The sequence below is a fragment of the Sinohyriopsis cumingii genome, chromosome 3 (assembly GCF_028554795.1).
Source record: "Sinohyriopsis cumingii isolate HCF-2022 chromosome 3, ASM2855479v2, whole genome shotgun sequence".
NCBI lineage: Eukaryota > Metazoa > Mollusca > Bivalvia > Unionida > Unionidae > Sinohyriopsis > Sinohyriopsis cumingii.
Genome location: NC_142963.1, coordinates 107186973 through 107213124, shown reverse-complemented (window position 1 = coordinate 107213124; position 26152 = coordinate 107186973). Strand labels below are relative to the sequence as shown.

General features: G+C 35.8%; 1 protein-coding gene and 1 long non-coding RNA gene across 3 annotated transcripts in view; one reads left to right on the top strand and one right to left on the bottom strand.

Annotated features, from left to right (window-relative positions):
• LOC149803494 (uncharacterized) overlaps window positions 1–26152 on the top strand; it is a 51297-nt gene that overhangs the window by 16373 nt on the left and 8772 nt on the right. Inside the window, exons 3-4 of the long non-coding RNA XR_016420225.1 lie at window positions 5131–5213; window positions 21382–21481. This is a non-coding gene — a long non-coding RNA (uncharacterized LOC149803494). The remainder of the gene's footprint in view (window positions 1–5130; window positions 5214–21381; window positions 21482–26152) is intronic.
• Window positions 1043–24447, bottom strand: LOC149803495 (CDGSH iron-sulfur domain-containing protein 2 homolog B-like). 2 transcript variants are annotated; one of them, XM_089953225.1, is made up of 3 exons: window positions 24294–24447; window positions 4099–4307; window positions 1043–1562 (listed from the first exon to the last, which is right to left on the bottom strand). In XM_089953225.1, exons 1-3 carry the CDS (start codon window positions 24388–24390, stop codon window positions 1470–1472), a joined length of 399 nt encoding a protein of 132 aa, XP_089809351.1. In that variant the 5' UTR covers window positions 24391–24447; the 3' UTR covers window positions 1043–1469. The 2 variants fall into 2 exon arrangements, with proteins under 2 accessions (XP_089809351.1, XP_089809352.1); XM_089953226.1 differs by lacking the exon at window positions 24294–24447 and adding an exon at window positions 10179–10322.

Here is a 26152-nt window from a genome sequence, read left to right as displayed (position 1 = left end):
CTAACTTGTACAGATTAGTTTTAAAAAACTCATGTCATTCAAGACTGATTTACCATTAAAATCAAAAATGTATATACAGAGGAAACCTGCTTTATCACAATATTTGGGATTCCCAATGACTGACTGCATTATTTATTGAACTATGTGATGGCGAGGATGTTTAAAAGTACAATAAATACATATACAAGTGGGGTGTGTGTGTGTGTGAGGAATTAAACACCAGTGAAATGTATACTACTTGTTAATTTATATAACAATCTCAATTAAGTTATCCCAAGCTTGATGAAAATTAACACAGCAGTTTGAGAACGTTAACTTTGATCTGTAAATTATAGGTTTCGGAAACAAAGCTGAATTATTGTCATGTTTATTAGCTTTGCTGATATTTAACATGGTTGTAAGGGATTGAGGGTTATCTAAAACAAAACTTCATGGACCATGAGTGTTTAACCAAAGCCTTATCATCCATAAGTGTTTAACTAAAGCCTTGTCATCCATGAGTGTTTAACCAAAGCCTTGTCATCCATGAGTGTTTAACCAAAGCCTTGTCATCAATGAGTGTTTAACTAAAGCTGTATCACCCATGAGTGTTTAACTAAAGCTGTATCACCCTTGTTAATTTATATAACAATCTCAATTAAGTTATCCCAAGCTTGATGAAAATTAACACAGCAGTTTGAGAACATTAACTTTGATCTGTAAATTATAGGTTTCGGAAACAAAGCTGAATTATTGTCATGTTTATTAGCTTTGCTGATATTTAACATGGTTGTAAGGGATTAAGGGTTATCTAAAACAAAACTTCATGGACCATGAGTGTTTAACCAAAGCCTTATCATCCATGAGTGTTTAAACAAAGCCTTATCATCCATGAGTGTTTAACCAAAGCCTTGTCATCCATGAGTGTTTAACCAAAGCTGTATCACCCAAGAGTATTTAAACAAAGCATTGTCATCCATGAATGTTTAAATGTGGACCTTGCAAGAAAACATCATGGTGAAAGCGGGTACAAATTTAAAAAATTATTTAAAAAAAACTGAAATACAACAGAATAAAACTTTAATCAGAATAATAGTCGGCCTTAATTTTAAAAAATCCTTACAAAATAAACCCAGTCTTCTGGAAGTTAAATCTCTTATCCCTTAGCAAACACTTGTGGATCCTACTGATTAAAAATAACATAAACCTAATTCATTGCAAACGACACATTACAAATTAGTTTTAGCATCTCACATTCTTAACAGTCTGATGGAACTTGTTAAATCTTCAGTTTAGCCTCTCTCAAGTAAAGCATGATCCTAATCCATGTTGAACATTCATCAAATCTATGAAAAACTGGGCTGCGTCAACCCAAGCAACATACATTCAGATTACATTCATGTGCAAGTAAATACAAGTATTTGCATAACTATTCTTTCTTTGTTGCATCAAGATCAATCTTATTCAAGAGAAAGTTCTAGCTGGATTCATTATGCTGCTCCTTTTCTCTTCAGAACAAGTGGTCCAACATTATCCCCTGTTTCTTCATTGTGTTTAGTATGGCTGCCATCACATAATGGGAACTGAAAAGGGATGATAATATTAAATTTAATACTGCAGAAGGATTTTAGCAATTAAATTGTATTGTTCAAAAATTCCCTTTTCTAAATAGGTGCACGTATTATAAGGTGACATAACTAAAATTGGATCAATGTCATGCCACTGCACATCCCTGCACAACCATAGGGTGGACAAAAATTTATAAAATTGGTGCCAATGCACCAGTGTCCAAATATCACTGAACCAGTTGTTGATGGTATGATTTGATCCAGAGGCCAATGTTGCTCACTGTGAATGTATTGTTGGCTCATATCAGTTGTACATGATGACAATGAAATACTTCATTCCTAAAAAAAGTTATTTTTATAAATATTCAAAAATATCAATTCATAAAGATACAAAATAATCTATTCCTTGACCACTAATTTTGTGTTGACAATTTCCTCTGCAGACAATGTTCTTTATAACAGACCTCTGAATGAATCCTCTCAATATCAATAGTTTTGATTGATCAACACTAATTTAGGAGCTCAGTTTTAATATACCAGGGTAAGCTTTTGTTAGATGTACTTTCATGGATAAATGTGTTCAGTCTGATTCAACTTGTCCATCTAACAATGTGTCTGCACATTTGTTGCATTACTCTCAACAAAATTTCTAGATTAGGAATCCAGAACTCTTAACTTCCACAACTCAAGAATTACCCCCCACCCATATTCTAAGCATCCCAACCTCAATGTAGAGTTTCCAAGTTTCCTAATGACTTCGGGTAAACTTCTGACATAAACACATAGATCAACAAGTTTCCTCAAAGGGCGAACTAAACATACAAAACTGACAAATGTACGAGTTCTAATGGCTACTATAATATAGAGTCATTTCCTTTTCAATAGCAAATACTTTATTTCTAAGTTATTTCCCTTGCTATGACTGACAAAACAGTACAGCATCAAGAAATCTCAGCATGGAAATGCTTATGGTAACAGTAAGTTGGGAATAAAATTATGTATAAAGAATAATAGTACTAAAATTTGTAGGAATCTCTATAGATTTATTAGAAATATGCAGAAGTTAAGCTGCAATCAAATATTCAAATCAGGAGTGGTGCTCTTCTTTCTGAAAAGACTTTCAAGGAACCTAAGATAAGACCATTTCTTCTCTTTTAAATGCTGAGTGTCAAAACAATCTCTAATATATCTGACTGATAGCAATACTTTCTAATTACCCCATATGGTATCTACATCAGACCTCATATGCACATTTTCATTACTGACTAACCTTACATCATTAGAAGTCGTTTAGTGAAAACTGCATACCAATTATCACCATCCATCCAGAAAGAGTAGTGATCAAGATTTTCAAGACTGCTGTCATTGCAGCCCTGTTGGATGTAGGACTGGCACCATTTTCATTTAGATCCAACTAGATCTCATTAAGAAGTTTTTAGTGCAAACCACATTTTAAAGGCACATTCACGAGGAGTAGCAGTTAACAAGAATTTCAAGATGGCCACTGTGGTGGCTAAACTGGATGTCTGATTGGCATTATTTCATTTATGACCAATCAGACAGATGCACACATATGAAGAATCAAGTGTCCTCTGATAATTTCATGCTTACATGACACAGCTCGCTTTCAGGAGCATGATGTCCATCAGTCATCTTCCTTGTGAACCTGAATTGAGTTTGATTATATCTGGAATGTTTTTTCAAAAATCTAGTGCAAATGAAAACAAAGCTTCCTAATTCTAGATGTAATCCCCTGAGGAAGAGCTTGTTACCATATATACTCGCTTGTGAGTCCAACTGCAAACTGCCGAGACCCAGGTCTGCTGCAGCAAAATGTACCAGCATATCTGGGTCTGTGCAGTTTGTTAGGAGTAATCAGCAGAACAAACACATAGACCCTGATCAGCAGGCACATTATGCTACAGCAGATATGGACCTTTGTTGCTGGCAGTCAGACACAACATATGAGCGAGTACATACAGTACCTATACTAACTGAAAGGTGATCATATCTGGTGCAATATTTGTGTGTGTGTGTGTGACTTGGATTTTTAACTTAGCTTTAACAATTTTTCAGTTATATCACTACAATGTCTGCAGTGTGGTAGTTTATAGTGATGTCTAGCACTGGAGCATCATGCAGCAGGCACGTAGCATCATGTCCCACCCAGTCACATTATCCTAACACCAGGCTGACCAGTCCTAACACTAACCCCTTAATGCTGAGCACCAGTTGAGGTAGCTGTTAGTACCGTACCATTTTTATAAGTCTTTGGTATGACTCGGTTGGGGTTTGAACCGGCAACTTGCCAAATCTGAGGTGGATGCTCTAATCACTAGGCCACCATAACAGTGGGTGTGATATTTCATGAGAATAATTGATAATGAAACATTTGCATCCAGACAACAGCATCTAAGAAGGGAAGGGGGCTGAGGGAGAGCAGATACAGGTCGAAACATAGCAAATAAAAATATGATTTATTATTATCTTCTGTCTATAGTTTCACTAAACTCCATGTTATCTCATAATAGTGCCGTGTTGATAAAGCTACCTTCTTGGATCTCCAACATCGACAGTATGATACTTTATCTCCAAGGTCTTCAATATCAACCATATTGACAACTTTTGAGGATTCTTTCTGGATTTTTCGGTTCACTTTCGTGTCCTCAGGGACAGGCTTGGCTTTGAATGCTTGAACTGTGACATATATCAGCAATGACACAGTCCCAACAAGAGGTAGCAAAGTCAACCATTCTGTTCCTGTGAAGAAAAACAAAAGTACAGTGAATGTCAAATTATACACCCGACTCATGTTTAATTATCTTCATTTGATGCATGCTAAACTTAATGTGCTAAAACTATTATTTTGTTATATATTGTATGACATGACAATGACCGCAGACCTTAAGACCCCAGAATCTGTAGGTTTCTTTATTGCCTTAAGTGCAAGCCATCCTCATATTTGGTTTAGGAAATTACTTTAGAATGAAAGTTAATAATGTAAACCTCATTTTTCTTTGAGCTAAAATGAACTCAACCTTTAATTTTGTTGTATAGCCATGGCAACTTTTTTTCAGAGTCAAGGCCCTTTCAGCAAAACTCTAAGTTTTAAATGAGTATATTTCTTATGGAAACAGAACTTTCTCCAAATGTTTCATCATTTCTCATTGCATAAACTGGCACAAAAGTAATACATGTAATACATAAATATACCGCTACAACAAAGACACATTACTCTATCTGCTAACAACCACTACCATATGTTTTATGATCCATTAAGTTTTCTCCCATTTTACTTGTTCATTATTTTTGTAAACAATGTATATAACAAAAATTCTGACTTTAAAAAGTGATAGCTTTCATACAGTTTAAATTTACTGCATTTCCTCTGATAAATTCAAAACTTTTTAGCACTATTTCAGGTTTTTTTTTCAAATTCAGGTACTTATCAAGTAAGAAACTTTTTGAATATTTAAGGGGTTGTCAAGGCTACTCCACATCTTAGATGATCATTAAGTCCATACAAACCATGGTGATACTGAACTGGTTATTTTGTAGAAACTATTTTTCTTCTTTCAAACAGTAACCTTGATCAGTACCTCTGAACCCCAAAACTGGCAGGCTTCATCCTTAACCCAAGTGCAAGTCACCAAAATTTTCATTCAGGTATGTGATGTAAAACTAATGTTTTTGTGCAGAAACCAATTTTCTCCTTTTAGTCACACTGACCTTTTGCAGCAGCTGTATACCTCAAGTAGTAAAACGAGTCTCATTTGTTGATTCTGACATCAAACTTTCATTATCTTGGTGGTCTTTAAAGTTACCATTTAGGCTTGAAAATATTATTATAATAGAATCAGGCTTGTGATGTGACATCAGCAAGCAGGTTTGCCTGCAATGTTGCACCACTCCCTGTGCATTGCCTGGTTTCTGCCCAAACAGAAGCTTCCTGTGCAAGAAATTTAGGTATAATCTTATCTTTACTCAGAGGTTCTTTTCATGAAGGCAGCCAAACACACGAGGCTTAATCTCTCTACCCCTTTCCCAGGCTATGCCATTGGCTCCCCTAACAGGTTAGTGTACTCCTGCACTTCCTGCAAAACCAGTAGCATAAGATCTGGCCATAAAAGCCATTATCTCCCTTAGTCTGGTGACCAATTCCCATGTCCTAATGCCTTGTACAGTATCAGAAAGTGACCATATTGTTTACTGTGGCATAATGTTGGGTTTTAATTCAAATAAATTTTTTATAAACTGTCCCTAATTTTAACAGAGACAACATCATGCAGGAATTGTGGCTTTCACAATGTTCATACATACTGACAGACAAATCTATCAGGTTGGTGTTAATTATGTGGGAGAAAGAATATTTTAAAAGTAGCTTCACATTAAGTTTATAAAATGTCTATTTTAGACCGTGTGCAGGGTGGGTGGATGATTTGGATCTTTAACATAGCTTTAAAATTTTTTTAGTCATATTGCTGTGATGTCTGCAGTTTAGCTGTTTATAGTGACGTTCAGCACTGGAGCATCATGCTGCAGTTATGTGGTATCATGTCTCATCCAGTCAAATTATCCTGTCACCAGGTTAACCAGTCCTAACGCTAACCTCTTAATGCTGGGCGTCAAACCAGGCAGCTGCTAGTACCATTTTTATAAGCTTTTTGTATGACTCAACTGTGATTCAAACTCGTGATCTCCTACATCTGAGGCAGACGCTCTAACCACTTTGGTCATTGGAGTGGTAATTTTATAAAACTGAAGAGCAGACATCTTCAAATAAGTGAACAAGCATCAGAAGGCCTGGATTTACTTGCAAATTATAATATGCACTTTAGGAACCAATTCCCATTTCAATCAACTATTATATATCCATAAAGAATTTTCCAAGGCATCTTGCTCTTTGACTTTGTTGTTTTTAACATTACTTTTAACACATTATTGGCTATCTCATGCAGAGGAAATGGGAGCTAAGGCCTGTTCCATAGATACACTGAGGCAACAGACCCACTCCCTGTTCTGAATGAGTATCAAACCTGCAACTCCTGGATTACAGGTCCAATGCTCTACCAACTGAGCTACTACACTTTGTGAATGGCTTGGCTAACGTTTGCATGAAGATATGCTAAGTTGGTTCACAAATTCCAAATATTTTAATGAATTTAATCATTGTCGTTCATTATTTTATTGAAAATCAATGACAGGGTGATTTTGCACATACCATACATGTGACAGAACATGGACATAAAATCAGTGGATTTCAAAAATTGTACCAGCATAATGGCTTCTAAACCTGCAGATGTTTATCAACATAAATTGTATGTGTTTTAAGAGACATGTACTCTCTAATTAATTGCCAAAACATGTACTCTCTAATTAAGACACTAACAGTAACAATGAACTTCTCACTCATACAAGTTTTCGACTTTTCTGTTCTGGTAGTGGGGGCTATGACCTGAGTGATATGTGTTGTCTTTCTATACTGGCATGAAAATTTCTGTGCAATCTTCAAGACTGGAAACATAACTTTAACCAGCAATGTACAATGATTTGCAAAGATGATAAATTGTGCTCTGATATACTGTCTGTGCATGTGCCACTTTATCATCTTTGCTAGCCAAGGTTCTGATATGTTACCTTAACCATATTTACACCATGGTGGATCGATCAGATATTTCAGTGCTTTGTCCATGTGACATCTCTTGGAAGTCAAAAGATGTCTCAATTAGTAAGTAATGCCAACTAACCAATAGCATCTGACAGTGGTGCATTGTACATGGGCCAAAAATGTTGGAAGCAACTGACTTCAAAATGATGCTTTGTAAGTTTAACATCAGTGCAACAGGGAGAATCCAAAATAGGTGTATTTGAGGTACAGGATATATTTGTATGAACAGGGACAGGTAGTGGAAAATTGCATATTTATGAGTCCAATCCCCTTGTCTCAATCATGTAGGGCAACTTGATTATGGCTGGATGCAGTGGCCAGCAAACACATCCTATGAAATTCACAGACCTGAAGCACTGAAATATCTGATCAATCAGCCAAGTTGTTGAATAAGGTTAAAATATTGGAACCTTGACTAGCAAAGATGGACACTTGAACTTGATCTGCTTTTGATCGAGTCCCAAACTAGGCCTTCAGAGTGAGTGTGTTTGTTTTCAGAGGATCCATAACTGCTTTTATGTGATTGTGTCTACAAACGGCTGGCAATAACATTTCTTATATAAACACACAATATTAACTCTGGACATATACTACTTTCCCGCACACATAAACAATCATTTCCATGCATTGCCTAATTCTGGTAATATTTCTCAATCTTGTTTTTAGCAATGGATGAGAGTGCGTGTTCAGGCATTTTGACATGAATGGACTCAAAAAAGATGCAAGCCACCCTTAAATATTCAAAATACTTACTCAACTGTTGTGATTTGAAATAATTTTTTGCTTGGTTTCTCTCCTTTGCCTCACCTCTACCAAAGGTCAACTGACTTTTAATCAAAGACTCCAAAGCCATCACAAACCACATTTGATATTATTAATAACACATATCAAAGAACCTACCCACTGTTGGCTTTAAACGCTTAAAATTACAAGAACAGGGCAACCTATTTACAGCTTGTTGTGCACACAGTATCATTGTTTAAGAATTTCTTATCTGATCACTTAGTTTGGTTTCGTTGGTGAGGTTTAACACCATTTTTCATCACATGATAGGCTATACATGGTGGCCAGTATATTTGCTGGAGGAAGAACTCGGGAAGAGCTTGGCAAAAAACACAGACCAGTGACCCACAATAGCAATTACTCATTTTGCTTCACTGCAACAGGTCAATGCACTGGTGAAACAGCTCTGGTGCAATATTGACTAGTTCTGGATGACTTCTGTAATGTGTGGACAGAACAAATAAAAATATCCATTTTTTCTTCTCTTTACTTTTTAAATATTTTTGTTACAATTTTTAATTTTGAAAAACAAGATTTCAACCATAAAGTGTTATGTGCATGATATGACATTTAAAAATTCTTTTTTTTCTCTTCATTTTTTTCCTGCCACTGGAACAAATAACATTTTTTTTTAATAAATGATGTTACCATGCTTTTTTATTTAATTATTTTGGGCACTGTACATGATTGGAATGAAAACTGATCTCTTGCCTTTTGATGTGAAACTGTTCATAACATAAAATAAGGATAGAAAAATGTATTATAATCAAAGGCTTTTTTAAGACATTACCAGATGGAACTTGACAGTATCACATGATTATAGATCAATTGCACACTTGAGTGTCATCTCACAATAGGCTTATTTTGACCACATTGAGTGAGTGGGGAGTTTAATGGCACCCAAGCACAAAACTGATTAAAAGTGTTAGTTTCAGTCACATCTCATTTTCCACCAAGATTGGAAGTGAAGCAAAACAATGAGAAAAAAACATTTTTACAAACTGGCCATGACTATATATTCATTCCTCTGCTTTCATAAAAATCTGGGTTTATAAAACTTAAGTTATTAATATAAATAAAAAGAACTGACATTTCCCCTTATTCACCAGCTGCTGGCGTAAGACTCATACATTACTGTCGTATTCAGATGGATACATTCATGTCAATTTATAGACTCATTTATTATTGCAAATTTTTATATAAATAATGATGTACCTCATTCCCCCAAAATGAAGTTTTTAAAATAACACCCCATTTGTATGTGTTCTCTGGGCAATTGTTTAGATTTGTCAGCAATTCTTGGAAGTATGCTTCAGATCAAGGCTAAAACTCCAACCTCATTCTGAAGAACACACTTTCATTTTGTACACTCAAATGATATTGAAAGTGTCCTTGTGAGTGAACTTTTGTTATGATTTAGATTAGTAATCCAAATAAAAGCTCACAAGTAATTTTGTTGTAGCTTTTGTTCATACAAAATGTCAGTTCCATAATTATAGTGTAAATAAAAATACTGAAATAATTATCATGAATGGCCCACGAAATTTACAGTTTTAGTCCATACGACCCATGGTATTGAAATTGTTCGACCACCCTGGTTTGGGTAACTAATTACAGTAAACAACTGCAACATAATTAATCTTGTAAATTTCGTATCATTACTCATCATTTTAATATACATATTTCCTTGGTTCCAAATAATAAATTATAATTCTTCATCATAATGCAACATTTTTTAATACATGTACCTGTGCCACTATGCTATGAAAAAAGACAACTTTTGACGACAGGCATACTGAAGATCAATGTCATTGGGGTCGATGGACTTGGGCCAATAATTAGAACATGACCAGTTGATTTTTCTTCTTCTAATTAAACCGTTGATTGAAATCTGCTGATTTAACACCATCCCCTATCATCCGCTGTATTCAATTTTGAATGTTACACGACTTACATGTTTGCAAGAGCGGTGATACTGTTGCCAAGTCAAGATTATATCTATGCTCAGTATGATCTGCAGAAGTGTACAAATACCGTCACTTGTACAAAACGTAATAGTATACAAACAGCTTTTGTAGACAAGCGTTATGTCACAAAATTAGATATTTAACTTTACAACAGACCTATAAACAATTGTAGTATTCATAGCTTTATGAAGCGTTTAAAAAAATACTACTTACTGGTTGGCATCTTTCAACGCGAATAATGTACCGGTTATTTCTGCCTTGCATTCAATACCTTCTAGTCTATCCGATGCGCGTCGAATAGCTTTTTCTTAGAATACGACGGAAAAAGCAGACAATATTCCGATTGCCCTCACCACTAAACCGTCTACTGCTAACCGAAACTAATGGACAAAAGTTACGCATACAGAAAATGACATACATGCGTAACCAATCTTGCACGTGTAGCACTTTACCATTAAAATTTAGTTTCTGGAGACTGCCCGGTTGGAGTCAATTAATTTATCATAAAATTATTAACTGTATTTCTTATCAAGATTTAAAATGCCTTGCCCTACAAGGAATAGTCATAATATTGTTCATATTTCATTTCTTGCGAGTGAAAATAATGTATGTTAAAGGAATAAATAATAACTTTCTTACTCCTACGTGTCAGGGATTTATGACATTTCTTGAGCGTACTGTTTACAAGAATCAGCACAAAATTACAATCAAAAGTTACTTGTAATATTAATAAGAAATTACTTCATATTACGACAGATTTGTGGGAGTAAAAATATATATGGATTTCGAGGTTTTACGGTATATAAGTTGTTGTTATAGGGTTTAACGCCATTTTCAGCACATGATAGGCTATACATGGCGGCCAGTATAAATAGTGGTGTAAGAACCCGGAAAAAACCGGAAAGAACCACCGACCCACGGGAAGCTACTGGCAAGCTTTCTCACATACCCACATTGGCCGAACCCGAGACTCGAACCCACGCAGACAGAGGTGTGATGGCAATGATTCGTGACCACTCGGCCACTCGGGGTCCCCGGTATCTAAGTAACTGTATCCTCTAATACAACCAAGAGTATTAATTACCTTTATATGACCTTTATATTCGAATGTCTAATGTTACAAACACGTGACATTTCTTGATTCTTCATAGTGGTAAAAAAAAAGAGTAAATTAATCAGTAAAATAATAAAATAGAGACAAACAATCATACATACAATTATATTTTTAAAAAAGATATACAACATATCAATTTTTTAATTAACATTTCATAAAATTGTATATAGTACCTTGGTATTAGGGCCATTAGGATACAAAATGTCTAACTTGTAAATCCAATAACTTTCTTTTATGAGTCTATTCATGTATCCATGCACAATATCTATTTGTGTTGAAATAACCCATTTTTGTAGAATGAAAAGAATCTGATTTACCCTCCAAACTGTTGTATATTTTATCATTAAATAAATTGTATGCCTCTAGACAAATTAACAATTTCTTCAGCTAATTTAATTTTATTGTGATAATTCGGTTTGGTACAAGATTTTAGCCCTTTGCTTATGTGTATACAGTGATTATCAGTTAATCTACGTGAGAGGTTTAACACGGTTTCTTTACCTCTCTTAATTTGTTTTCTTCGCGGTTTTCTCCCGCGGTTTTCCCATCCCAATATCTTCTACTTTTGAATCTATGGAACTCCTATTCTTTTATCTGGTGACGTCTTTTCTATTAGTTCTTGTAAAATATTTACCAGGTTTATCAATGTCTTTCTCAGTTCACTGTTTCTGATTCCCCCAGTTTTACGGCTTCTGCGTTTGTCTTCTTTGTTGAGCCCTGCGGACTCAAGTGTTTTCGCTGCTGTTGTTCAAGATGTTGATCTTGTTTTAATGTACAAAATTCCTATTTATGCTGACTCTTTGGTTTACTGATGTTTTGGGAGGTACTGTATGTGTATTACTGTTCCTTGCCGTAGTTTCTTCGGGTTTTGAATACTCAGGCCCGGCCCTATGATGTGCGGGGCCCAAGCCAGCAAGCGATGAACGCGGGGCCACAAGCATAAAAAGGCATTGCGAAGATGATTTCCTGAAAGCGCGGGACCCAAGGCGGTTGCCTCGTTCGCCTTGCTCTAGGACCGGGCCTGTGAGTACTTCCTTTCTTGCCGTTCCTTACTCTGTTGTTGTGATGATTTGTTGCTTTTCTGATGCTACTTTTCGGTTCTTTATTGATTATATACTGTTCTCCCGTTTTTTCAACTTGTTAACTTTTTTCTTTACTCTTTCGTAAATTGTTCAGTTTTTCATTCTGCTTCAAAAGTATATTTTTCGTTGATTCTGTTTTTTTTTTATATACTTCTTGATTAAAACTGAAAAGGCTATATCCATCAAGTTTTTTCTTCAGCTCATCTCTAACATTTTCCATCTGTTTTTCTTAGTTCAGTGATCTTTTTTCGGAAGATATTTCGGATTCATTTCATTCTAAAAAATGCATTAATTCAACAAAATTAAATCATCTTTTACACCACCTAGTGGAAGTGATTCCTATTTAGATTTTTATATTGACGCGATCACAAAAAAGATATTACATGGGAATCATCAAAAGCAACATTATAGTAAAATTTCAAAGAACGAAGTTAAGTCTTAATATAATATAATGAATGACGACAGCATTGTGATTAAAAAGGCTGATAAATCAAACACGGGTGTAATTGTGAATCAAGAAGATGATGTTAAAGAAGTTAAACGTCAACTAAATGATAAACAATGCTACAAACATATTAACGAAAACCCGTCAATGGAAATTAAATAAAAAATTTCAACATTAATTCCGTATATGAGGAATTTGATACTTTCCCTCTTAAAATACGCACACCTCAATTCTACATATTACCCAAAAGTCATAAAAAATCATGACCATAATTTACCTTTAAATTATCCAGGGCGACCAATCATATCAGGTTATAATTCATATACTGAAAACCTATCCACATTTATTGATAGCGTTTTACAAACTTTAATGAAATGACTTCCTTCATAAATTAAAGATACTACTTGATTTCATTGAAAAGTTGAAGTTTATTCAACAGCTATCTGATATCTCAATCCTGGTATCATTGGATGTAACATCACTATATACCAACATTCCATATAAAGATGGTATTGAAACATGTAAAATATTTTCTTGATAACAATTCTAACAACAGCACATTATCTAGTGAATATAGTTGTAAAATAATAAAAATTGTCTTGGACAATAATTAGTTCCAATTTAATAATACAAAGTACATCCAAATAATGGGTACGCCATTGGGTAGTCATATGGCTTCCCTTTTCATGGGTAAATTAGAAAAAGATATTCTTCAAAACAAAAAGTTTAATCCATTTGTTTGGTTTAGATTTTCAGATGCCATCTTTATGATCTGGAACCATTACTCAGAAGAACTCAAAGATCATTGATCGCCTAAATCATGATCACCCGACAATTAAATTTACTTATACTGCATCTAGTAGGCATGTTTCATTTTTAGATGTAAATGTAATAAAAAATACTGATAACACTATCTCTACAAATATTCATATCAAGGAAACTAATATCCACCAATATGTGGAATATTCTTCATGTCATCCCATGTCATGTAAAAACTGCATATCATATAGCCAGGCCAAAAGATACCGACGCATTATTCAGATATTGTCAATTACAATATTCGTTGAATGATTAAAAAACATATTTCCAAAACAGAAATTATCCTACACATATAATTGATTCTGCGCTGAACAAAGCCCATAATCTTATTCAACATGAGGCTTGAAACACAGCAAAATGTACAGTAAAGAAAAATATAATTCCTTTCACAATACAATATAATCCTTCATTACCTAATATAGGCCGTATAATAAATAAATATTGGAGTCTCCTAAATTTATCAAACAAAAACAGCGTAAAAACAATTTACAAAAATAAGCCAATTTTTGCTTATACAGGACTCAAGAATTTGTAAGATTTTTTAATTAGAACAAAACAAACACAAAATAAAACACTATTTTTCGTCATCTAAATATAACAAACATAGGTGCTCTCAGTGTGCAAATATAAGAGAAAGGACTTCTTTTACCGGGGCCTAGAGTGGCCGAGTGGCCTAAAGCACTCACCGTTACGGATCACTGCCATCTCACCTCTGTCTGCGTGGGTTCGAGTCTCAGATTAGGCTAATATGGTTATGTGAGAAAGCTTGCCAGTAGCTTCTCGTGGGTCGGTGGTTCTTTCTGGGGTTTTCCATGGTTCTTCCTCCACCATTTATACTGGCCGCCATGTATAGCCTATCTTGTGCTGAAAAATGGCGTTAAACCCCACAACAAAACAAAAGCTGCGTATCAACTGTGATTTATTTTATAACCTATAAAAAATGTTGGACAAACACTTCAACAAGTTTCTAAGAGAATGAATAATCATCGCTTTCATATAAAAATTATAGAGATCTCCTATAATATATAAATACACGGTAATACCAATAATCACTCTCTACGCAATTTTTCTTTCATGCCAATACTGTGCATGGAGACATGGATAGACTCATAAAAGAAAGTTATTAGACGCATAAGTTAGATACTTTGTATCTTAATTGCCTTAATTATTGCCAAGTCACTATATAAAATCGTGTGCAAAATGTTAATTAAAAAAATGTATATATTGTATATCTTTTATTAAAAATATGTAATTGTATGTTAGACTGTTTGTCTCTATTTTATTATTTTACTGATTCAGGTTTCATTATAGAGACTGTGTATCTTTTCGATCCTGTCATATATATATATAATTGTTATGATGATGCATATCATTTATGATGTTACGTAAATGACGTAATGCTATTTAAAACATTTTATGCCTAAAGAAGCATACAGTAAATGCAAAACTAGCTGCACAGAATTATCGGCGTTTGTGTTGTTGTTTAATCCCAATTTCGATTGTTTATATAATGTTGTGTTTGTAAATTTAAAAAATGCCAATTATGAACTTAGCGATACAGTAATATAACAAATTTGAAGTCCTTCATTACGATAGTTCTAGCGTTGAAGAGGTATCGTTACATAAGTGATTGTATAAAGTTTATCGTGTAGAATATTCCATACCTCTGATACACCAAATGCAGTATATTTTTTAATGTACTGCTATTAACAATAGTGAGTTGAAGTCATTCATGAGTAATGTCAGATTTTTATTGTACATATTTGTCAATTCAGAAATGTATGACTATGTAGTTGAAACGAATTATTCACATTAATTATATTATGAATTAGTGTAGGGATCGTTATGACTGAGTTTGCACCTAGCTAAACTAAATAATTTATTCGTAGGTGGCTTGCTAGCTTGGTTATCAGGGTACCAGGATGTCAATTGTGTAAACCCGGACAGTCTAGCTCTTGTACTACACCATACTGAACTAGACAAACAAGTAGGAGGTATCAATCAGTCCTGTGTGGACATGTAATGTGTTACATGTGTGGATGCATATGTCTATCCTGTGAGGGTAGATAATAAAGTCCTGTGTGGAGAGGTGACTGTTCCCCGTGGGTGCACTTATTTAACCTCGTGTTGGCTTGCATAATTTCGTTCTGTGCGAACCAGAATTGTTATGTGTGAGAACATACACGTGTCCTGTGTAGACAATTATTATTAGACTCTCTGGTGTAGATACTGTATTCCCTGTCAGTGTGAACACTAGAATTTGAGATAAACTTTCGTAAACGTTTAACTCCTGACACGGTTTGTAATACTCTAGCTTGAATTCAGTGGTGGATTGAGATCTCACTCGTTATTGAATGAAATGTTAATAATGTGAATTGTATGTATATGAATTTATACAAATTAAATAGTAGTTTTAATGTCACGTATTTGTGTGCAGTTGTTGCTTACTCCCCTCGTACACTGGCACACAGACATATGGATCATCAACGAAGAATACAATATACATGGATATAATTATGAAAGTAGCACTTGCAAGCAGCCATTCACAATAATGCATCAAAGAAGAACAGAAAATGTAGGCACATAATTATGGCGGTATTACCCCTCCATATAGACAGCTGTAATAGTCAAGCTGACTAGATGTTGAATCTCTATCAGCCAAATCTGACAATAATCTATCAATGAAAAATGAAAATATAATCACTCAAATCTGCACAATGTATCGCAAAATTTGACCTTTTCAGCGGTCGCTAACTTTTCAACGGCAGCTTTGCGTTTCGAATAACTGCGCGGACTAAGGTTGATTTTGAATAAAGTGCGATCGAAAACTACGATCTTTTATTCATGCTTGTTTATTCTATTAGAGTGCTTTACCTCCAATGTGTGGACTTTGTCGACATAGAGAATTCCTAGCCATCATACCTCCTTTGATGATCCTTTGGCAAATCTTTCTCTATGTGTCAAATATATTGTATGTAAGTAATGGATAAGATCTATATCGGCACGTTGGCATGCAGTAATATCATTGTATACTTTATAAGCAACATCATGTCTGTAACATGCATCATCGACACGAGTTAGAATCAGTCGTAAATCCAGTGGTGTTCCTGGCCCACAGTACTTGTATCCAGGAATGTCATTTTCACCGTGATATTTGCTAAATGGGGTTACGAGTTGCTTCGCTAACGCGGCAATGGCATTACCACCGCCATAGCTGTTTTTTTTTTAAACCCGCGTTTGCGTTTATCACGTCCGCCCACACTCGTAAACTTCCTTGCTCCATATCGAGCACAAGTTCCTGTAATCGCTTCTCATCCATCACGTTTTTGAACCCGCTCTGGATTTACAGTACGAGTTTTCATGCAGCATCGCTCACAATATGAAGACATCATTGTTGTATACAATAGATTGTATTTCAAATATTTTTACCACCATCAACTTTTCCTTGCAGGCGAAACCCAAACTACTCAAGCATGATGACAAGTTTTAAAACTGGGTTAGCGCATTGATATTGGCCAGGGAAAACCCAACTGTTAAATATAATTTTCAGACGGTCATCGTTGGATCGATTGTACATAATTGTGCCATTAGTGGACGATCAATCGTGTTACGATGTACTCGGAGATTTTACGATAGCGTTTCAGTCGTTACCAAGAAACAAATCTTCGTCACCGATTTCTTTTCCAGTGCTAATGAAGCTTCTACCACTGGCGACCTTAAATCAAGTGAGAATAATCTTGTGTTTGATGACGCTATGTTTGAACACGAATACAATCCCGATATAATATTTTGCCGTGGCTGACACAAAAATAGACTTGATCTTTGTGACATGAAGATACTCGCACATGATTAAAGTGATTCGGGATAACCCTAACATGTTAATATTTGTAGCACTGATGGACATGGTAACGCAAACATTCATTAGGCCTGATGTGTTGTTGATTACACGTGGAATGAGTTTCAGAATGTTTGCTTAGGCACCCAAGAGCTGTATCAATTCATGGTGGACCATGCTCATATCAAGCCAGTTTGGATGCTATAGTTTAAACGATTACGATATATGTATAGTCAAAACCTGTCTGTGATACCACCGCAGAGTGTGGGAATCGATGCTGTAAAGCTGCCAACGAAGGCTCAGAACTGGTTAATATGTATAGCCTGCCGCAAACGTGTCAAAGATGTGTTACAATCGAGTCAAACTACACGGGAAGATCTCAAGGAGGGCTTCGAACAGATGTTTGCACTGCTGATAAACCCACGCGTGAAACTGCAAAACGTGTTGTGGATATTAAGAATACCACGAAAGAAACCATGAAACAGATGTCATCGCTGACAGAACAGAACAAAAACCAAGTCCAATTCGCAAAATAACGAAACGCACCAAAGATATTAACACGAAGGCAAATGCGGAGACTACTGGACGTTTGACAGTGGAGACTGCAGAACACTGGAGAACTATGGGATCGCAAACGGCACCCGTGTACTTGATGCTGACGCTCAAGTGGCAACTGAAAAGCTATTACAATTGCCACCACCCATCTACGAATTAATCATGAGCACAACAGCTATATTTTAATCAAGATGTCCATCAGTGGATCTCTGAAAATCCTATCTATGCTGCTTTAAACATAACACCCACCCCCTTCCCCCGGGCAACAGTTCGTGTTGACAAAACCATCAGGATTTTTAACGCATGAGCACAACAGCTATATTTTAATCAAGATGTCCATCAGTGGATCTCTGAAAATCCTATCTATGCTGCTTTAAACATAACACCCACCCCCTTCCCCCGGGCAACAGTTCGTGTTGACAAAACCATCAGGATTTTTAACGCATGGCCCAAGAGGGTATTTAAAGGGATTGCTGGAGACACAAAAAAATGCCGCTAACTAGGCGTGGAAATATTATAACAAAGTACTTGATAATAACAATCTGGAGACATTAAAAAGGCAAAGAAATAACTGCAGAATTGAGACAAAAATAGAGAAGGGAAAACATACAAAACGCGAACCTCAACCCGAAAATGATTTAATATTCGCTTAAATACGAACCTGAACCCTCGTGCGAGCTACAAGCATCTGCACCCCACACGAATTTGAATCTTCAATAGCAAAACGGACTCGAGCCACATAATTATACCAAAGAAAGAAGGCCTTGGTGGACTCTGTGACCCTCATGATTTCGTGGATCAACTGGAAAGACTCGTGGGATCAGCTCACGTGGAAAACGCATCAGAACTCATTAATGGGACTAAGTCGATTTACCAGCGGTTACTCACCAATGACATCATGGACCCTGAGACATTTCGCACGTTAACACATAAACTTAATGAGTACATCGATGATTTATACGACGCAAATAATTCTGATACTTTCACATGAAATAAATGCAGCGATGCGTTGTGTTTTTGGAAATAAAACCCACAGCACCATCTTGATGATTACCAAGTCCTCAACAAAACCAGGATTTTCTGACTTTTTCCACACCAATCACAGCATGTGAAGGCTGCACACTTGAGATCGCACTAGCGTCACGGTGCGTGTATTAGTTTGCCTAATATATCCGACCGTGGTTTTTTTTTTTTGGGGGGGGGGATCTTGATGAGAATAACTTGGCTGGTGTTGTCGCCAGACGGTGCATAAACTTGGGGTATGGTAGAACTTCCCACAGGCGCGTATGATACTGCCTCGATCAATGTTGAGGACTCTAAAAGTTGCACACGTGAACACGAGCCCATGCTCGGTTCCGTCATCTCGACTGAATCTTCAACACATAGCCAACATTTAACGGTCGTCACTGAGAACAGTTCTCAACTGGCTCAAAGACCTGGAGGATCTGAATACAATATCACACCAGATATTGTCCGGACTACCTCGACGATTCATACCACTGCTCCGGTGGACTAAGTTGTTAGAGCGTCCGCCTCATATACGAAAGGTCGCGGATTTGATTAATTACTTTTAGTAGGAATACATGGTGTTTAAACAGCATGCGTTAGTCGCGTACTTTCATGCACGTTACTAATTTGGCAGGTCACCCCGCTATTCCCAATTACAAATGTGCTGTGATCCTCTCTGACATGACTCTTGCTGGAGGGTGCAGGTGGTCGAACGAGGATCCTTGATACGCTTATAGAAACTCGTAACATCATAATTAAGCCTGTTGCATTAGCAAATAATAATGTCCTATCACGAAGCTAAGGTCTGCATTAGCCAAAAGCAGCATGTGAAAAAAAATAGACCGCGATACGAATCGACTGCCGAGTTAACCGGAAATTTATTGTGTGGCTGACCAAAATCAGCCTGTTGCAATCAAACTGAAAACGAAAAAAAAAAACCCACAAAAAACAAACAAAATCCCCCACCCCAGTAACATTAAAATTATCTGAGGTGGCAAATGCAAAAGAATGGAATATTTCCATTAGCAAGAGCCATTCCAGCCTTGTTAGCAGCTGTGGCTCATTGTTTGCAAAAACAGCTGCATTAGGGGGCATTGGAACTGTATCAGGAATCCCCCCTCCCCAACAACAACAACTGGTCAATGGAAAAGGTCTTCGACTACAGCGTCAACTCGCAGAATACCATCTAGCCAAGGTCTTCGACTACCCGTTGCAACTAGCAAAAGCGTAACTGATCAATATCTTTGTTTACTCGCTATGGCAAAGTCAAACATTATGGGTTTTCCCCGCAAGTGGAATACCAAAGTTTCACAAAGGCTTCCGTCTTCCTCTCCCTACCCCACCAGCACCATACATTGGTGAAAAGTGACAATGTACATTGCATTTTCTCAACAAAGCAACCAGTGTTATGCTAAATAATATGAACAGAAAACTTACCACAATTATTACCGAGATGTCACTGATAAATTAAACAATATGAACAGAGATGCATTTTGAGGGTTAGAGGATTCAAAGTACAAAGGGTAAAAAGCTGATAACGTTTTTTTGATACCAGTATATGGAAGTCGTGGCGCTAATTTTTCTGTTACGACTCTTCGTCTTAAAATATGTCATAGAAAGTGAAACTAACACTTTTAAGTAAAATCAATAAGCAATATGTTTCTCTATAAAACAGTGAAAATTCAAGACTCAGTATAGTGAATTAAATTCCAAGTAATCCTAAAAGTCCCGTCACGAATCCAAAAATATACAATATCCAGAATGAATTCAAATAGTCTTGAATGTCCTGATGTAATATAATAACGCAATCCAGAATGTATTTCATTGAGTTCACAATAATTCCAAAGTAGTGTGCTAGTCCAAAAGTCAATGAGCACTTTAGTAATTACAATAAATATTTTAAAGAAATAATAGTTCGCATTATATGTCAACTAAACAAATACAAACATGGATCACGGATTTCCAGAGTTATTTGTTTATCAAATCCCTACTTATACTTATTTTCAAATGACATATAAAACACTAGAATGTGAAGATTTTTCCATTGGAAAAACTAACTGTAAACGAGCCCGACAATGAACTTCTCATAAATAAACAAGTTTTTTTACAACTCACACTCATGAATAAAAGTTAAATTTCATAAACATGGTTTACAATTTACAATCGTGGACAAAAATTAAGCACACAATATAAATTAATTATATACCTCACCTGCTACTTTATTTTTTTATTAAAAATAAATTAAAAGAATTATTTTCTTATTTTCTTTTCACTAACATTTTAGTTCTTGCATAAAACGTCTAATAAAAATCAAAGGCAGCTTCTCGTAATCACCATCTTCTGGATTTAACTGCTGCAGTAGATACAACACTATCCATATTAGTTTTCTCATTCTCTTTATTTGTCACTACTAAATATCCAAGTTGCATATTAATTAAACATGGATTGTAACTGCTATTATATGCACATAAATAACAATGCAGCCCAGACACATAACTTTGCTGATATTAAATTAGGTTCTTGTTGTTGCTTTTATAGGGTTTAACGTCATTTTTCAGCACAAGATAGGCTATACATGGCGGTCAGTACAAATGGTGGAGGAAGAACCCAGAAAAACCCAGGATAGCACCACCGACCCATGAGAAGCTATTAAATTAGGTACATCTTAAATCATAATATTTTATTTGCAGCTGAGACACAATTAGACAAAACAAGTAGTGTTTTTAAGGCATCATGTATAATCCAGCTTAAAATGCCATCAGTTATCAGTTGCCAAGTGTGATGTACACAACTGAAAAATGTGTTTCAGTTATAACACTAGCTGAGTGGACAAATATTATGATGACACAACTATGCAGATGTATTTCAGTTACAAAGCTATCTGCCTGATGACAAATTTATGCCAAAATTTCAGCTGAGAGAATTGGAAACTTTCGGCCTATCATGATAGGTTTTGGTCAATTATGACCCTGGTGTTAAAAATCAAAAATATGATTCATTAAGTACAGGGTGAGTCCCTTTGTTCCTGGCATTCAATGAAACAAATTGTGTTCATTCATAATTATCAGCAAGTGAAAACCTCATCAACAGCTACATTTGCAGTGCAAAGGAAATATTTTATGGAAATTTTACATTCCTAGCTCTGCCTTAAAAAGGTATTATTAAAACTTACTTTGAAGAAAAAAATCTGATCTAAAATTGTATAGTCTACAGACCAATTCAAGTTCAGCTCAAAATATCTGCATGCAGTTCCCAAGGTAACATGCAAATTATTAATTTTTACTGAACTATAGTTTTCTTTTTGAGCTACTAACATTATTTATGACAGAAATATATCTTTATAATATTTTTAAATTATTTCATCAACATTCAGATCATTAGGTTTGAACAATGGCTCTGACATTTGAACCCCAAGGACAATTCGACCCCAAGGATAATTCAACCCCAAGACAATTCGACCACAGCTTAATTTACTGTGTTTATGTGTGGGTCATATAATATTGCAAAATGGTCAATGACCCTGTTCTATAAACAGGATTAGTCAGATGTAACGAAGATGACTGGGTCAGCTGTTCATATTTTACACAAAGCAGAAGCATGTGTCGCTGTATGCATATTGGGAGGATTTAAACTGGAGCTATAAATCAACAATGTTAATGGTTAAAGAACAAATTCTTTTATGATATATAAAAGAAAAGAAAATGTTGTAGTTCCTTTACTATCACTTATTTTAACAAATCGATATAACTGTTAAAAAGATATCCTAGCAACAGTATACAAGTAAGGTATAAGAAACAAAGTTATTTAATGGTTTGTCATTCATACCTTGTTAATGTACAATTAACACAATTCCATTAGTATTTTACCAAAATATATCCAACTGAAATATTACAATATAAACTTGATTTAGTATAATTTAATCCAAAATTTACACAAGCATATCAAATAACTTCATTAAAGCTTGAGATAAAAAATTGGTATGGGATATAAAAAAATGGCTCTTTTATGCAAATTGTCATTGTGTGGAACATTTGATTTTCATACCTCTTTCTTTTGGTTCAAATTAGTTTGCATTCATTAACTTAATTAAAGTGACTTTAATTATAATTAACTATTGACATCTTTTTCACCGACCTAGTGCTTTGTTTTGATTAAGATTTTCAAAAGCAATAACCTAGGATTAAGATAAGATAAGAATTCTTTATTTCAGACTACTAAGTCCATACATCTAAATTAAAATATAGATATAAATTAAAAACATTGTAAACATAAAAGAACATATATATCATACGTACAAGTATACAGATACAGCTACACAATTAACTGTGGACTGCATTGTTAAGAATGAAATTAAGTGGCACATTTAAAGAGTAATTTGTTCCATTTGCTAATAATATGACAATTTAAATGTCATAGTTCAAAAGAGATTTCAATATACAGTACTTACTACTAGATATTCTTGTCATCATTGAGAATACATACATAGACCTCAGTACTGTCTTTAATTGCAGGCATCAATAAATAACTAGTAGAAATGACCATTAGAAATGTTCTATTTGTCTTAAAACATTTCGGCTCTTTAATACAACTGTTGCACAGCCACTTGATTCTGTGGAAACTAATGTGTACACTCACCATATATATGGTAAGTGTACACATTAGCTTCCACAGAATCAAGTGCCTGTGATTGTGTATTACGTTTGATTTCTTTTCATTCAAATTAACGTTCATTCATCAATAAAAGTGATTTTAATTATAATTAACTGAAAGATCATTAGCAATGTGCTAATTATTGTTTTAAAAATGCACGAATTAGGGTCGAATTGGTCCATGGCTGTGTTGAACTGATTTAGGGTCGAAATGTTTTTGGAATTTTCTTACGGTCGAAATGTCTCGCTAGTTGAAAAATGATCGTCAGAGTTAGTTCCTATAGAAGTCGTAGTTTGTTTCTTATTCCTTAGGGACCGACCATTTTTGTGTATAAAGCCCCTTGGATTTGATTCGAACTGGATATTTTGTTTTCCTTTTTCTCATTTACTATTTATTCTAAAATAATAGATATAATTAATTCTTTATTTTTAACAAATGAAAACATGAATATTTGGTTCACCGTAATGGGGGACCCGATTTTGAGGGGCGGGGTGTAGCACTAAATATCATAGGACACCTCCCCAAGAAAGTTGAGTAATCGCTTTTTTAAATTACGAAAGACTGTTTCCTCACATTTGCATTCAATATACTAATTCAGATTGTCTTTTGTTGCTGTGAACATTGGGTGCATTAAATATAAACTTGAATAATTTTTTTATCTAGTATTTGCGTACGTTTCATCGCACCTGCCATTATTTACACTTCTTTGCGGTGACCCTTAGGTGTGATGGGATATCGATGACTCTATCATCGAAATAAATGTTATAAAGATTGTCACCAATTATTTGAGGTAGATATGGAATTCGAATCTCATTCTGACCTGTTAGTCTTGCGAATCCAGCAAAAGAATCCGGGACAGGCAGGTTACTGAAGTATTGTGGAATAGACACACGAACAAACTGCGATATTCCTTCCATTTCGTCCTAATTGAGGTAATATTTTAGTAGAACGATAAAATACAAACATGTTCCGAAATTGTGCGACAGTCGCATATTTCCTAAACATCTTTTCATTTGGTACCCTCGCTTTTGGTTGAGTGAGCTACAAGCCAATAAATAAAGGCAGCGAGACAGAAAGATTTTTTTTTTTTTTTTTTTTTAATAGGTTTAACCGCGATTGTAACACATTATTGGCCATATCCTACAAAGGAAATGTGAGCTAAATCCCTTTCCCAAAAATAGACCGCGGGAGAGGACCCAGGCTGGCCTGGGCGGATGGCAAACGCGCGATTCTGAATTACAAGTTTGACGCACAAACAACTGAATAACCGCATCTACAAAATGCATAAAGAGATGCTAGTAATGTACAAAATGTATGCACCAGCATCTGCATGATTATTTTTTCCCCCGAGGAGGACACAAAGCCAGAATCCTGGGTTGGGGTGAGGAGTAAAGCCAGTATCATTTCTTATCGCCCGCAGCATTAGGCTAAGGTTAGTGTTAGAACTGGCAAACGAGGCAACCGCCATGGGCCCCGCGCTTTCAGGAAATCAACTCCGCAATGCAATTTTTTTGTTGTTGCTTGGGGCCCCGCTCATCGCTTTCGCTGCCGTGGGCCCCGCATGCTACCTTGGGCCCCGCACATCCTAGGGCCGGGCCTGGCCTGGTCGGCCTGGTGTCAGGATAATGTGACTGGGTGGGACTTGATGTTACATGTCTGCAGCATGATGCCTCAGTGCTATACATCACTATAAACTGCCACACGGCAGACATTGTAGTGGTATGACTAAAATTGTTAAAGCTAAGTGTTGATATGATCTAAGAAAGACAACTGTTACTCTCTATTCTGTAGTGGTCTTGAAGGAGTTACCTTGGTGTGTGTTGATTAAACACGTGACTTGTGTTTTCGTCTACGAGCTATTCTTTTGAAGATATCACCACTTATGATGATACAAGCATGCTATCAACATGGTGGCAGCGGTGAACGCATATCCTGATAACGTCTGCAACGTTGATTTTCGCTGGATAAACGCACAGAGTTGAAGAAACTCCGAAAATTTGACCAAGCCAGGTCGCGAAAATAGATCACATTTAATTGAACATTCGTCCCGATTTGATTCGTTCGACATGGCGGACTCGTTAAAGCCACCTGGGACTTTAGATATTACTGAAGGAAACATAAGTGAAAACTTCAAGAGATGGAAGCGACAGATAGAAATATATTTGACCGCTAGTGGTTCCCAAAACAAAGACAAAACAGTTCGAACCAGCATCATTTTACACTGTGCAGGACCGAAGGTAATTGACATTTATGACCAGTTTGTATGGGCAAATCAAGATGACAAAAACGATCCAGACAAAGTTCTGCAACAGATTGAAGCCTACTGTAATCCACGGAGGAATGAAGTTCTTGAAACCCACAGGTTCTGGTGTGTGAAATATGATGACTTTACATCGTTTGAACATTTCCTTACCGAAGTTAGGAGAAGAGCAGAGTCGTGCAATTTCAAAGAAAAAGACAGAATGATAAGAGATAAAATTGTACTCAGCACAAGTGGTAAGCTCCAAGAATTGTTGTTGAGAGAAGAAAAACTTGAACTTGACAAGTGTCTTCAAACTTGCCGAGCATTTGAACAGTCAAATAGACATGTGCAAGAAATCAGACAAGACAAAGTACATGATTCGGTGAACAAAGTTGATAACGCGAAACCACGATCACAAGCAGGTGTATCTGGTACTG

Excerpts from the sequence above, each read along its gene's own strand:
- LOC149803495 (XM_089953225.1), bottom strand. The coding sequence starts at position 24,390 with ATGGAAGGAATATCGCAGTTTGTTCGTGTGTCTATTCCACAATACTTC. Across the intron at positions 4,308-24,293 it reads TGGATTCGCAAGACTAACAG|GAACAGAATGGTTGACTTTG; the intron begins GTCAGAATGAGA and ends TTTTCTTCACAG. Across the intron at positions 1,563-4,098 it reads GATGTTGGAGATCCAAGAAG|TTCCCATTATGTGATGGCAG; the intron begins GTAGCTTTATCA and ends ATCCCTTTTCAG.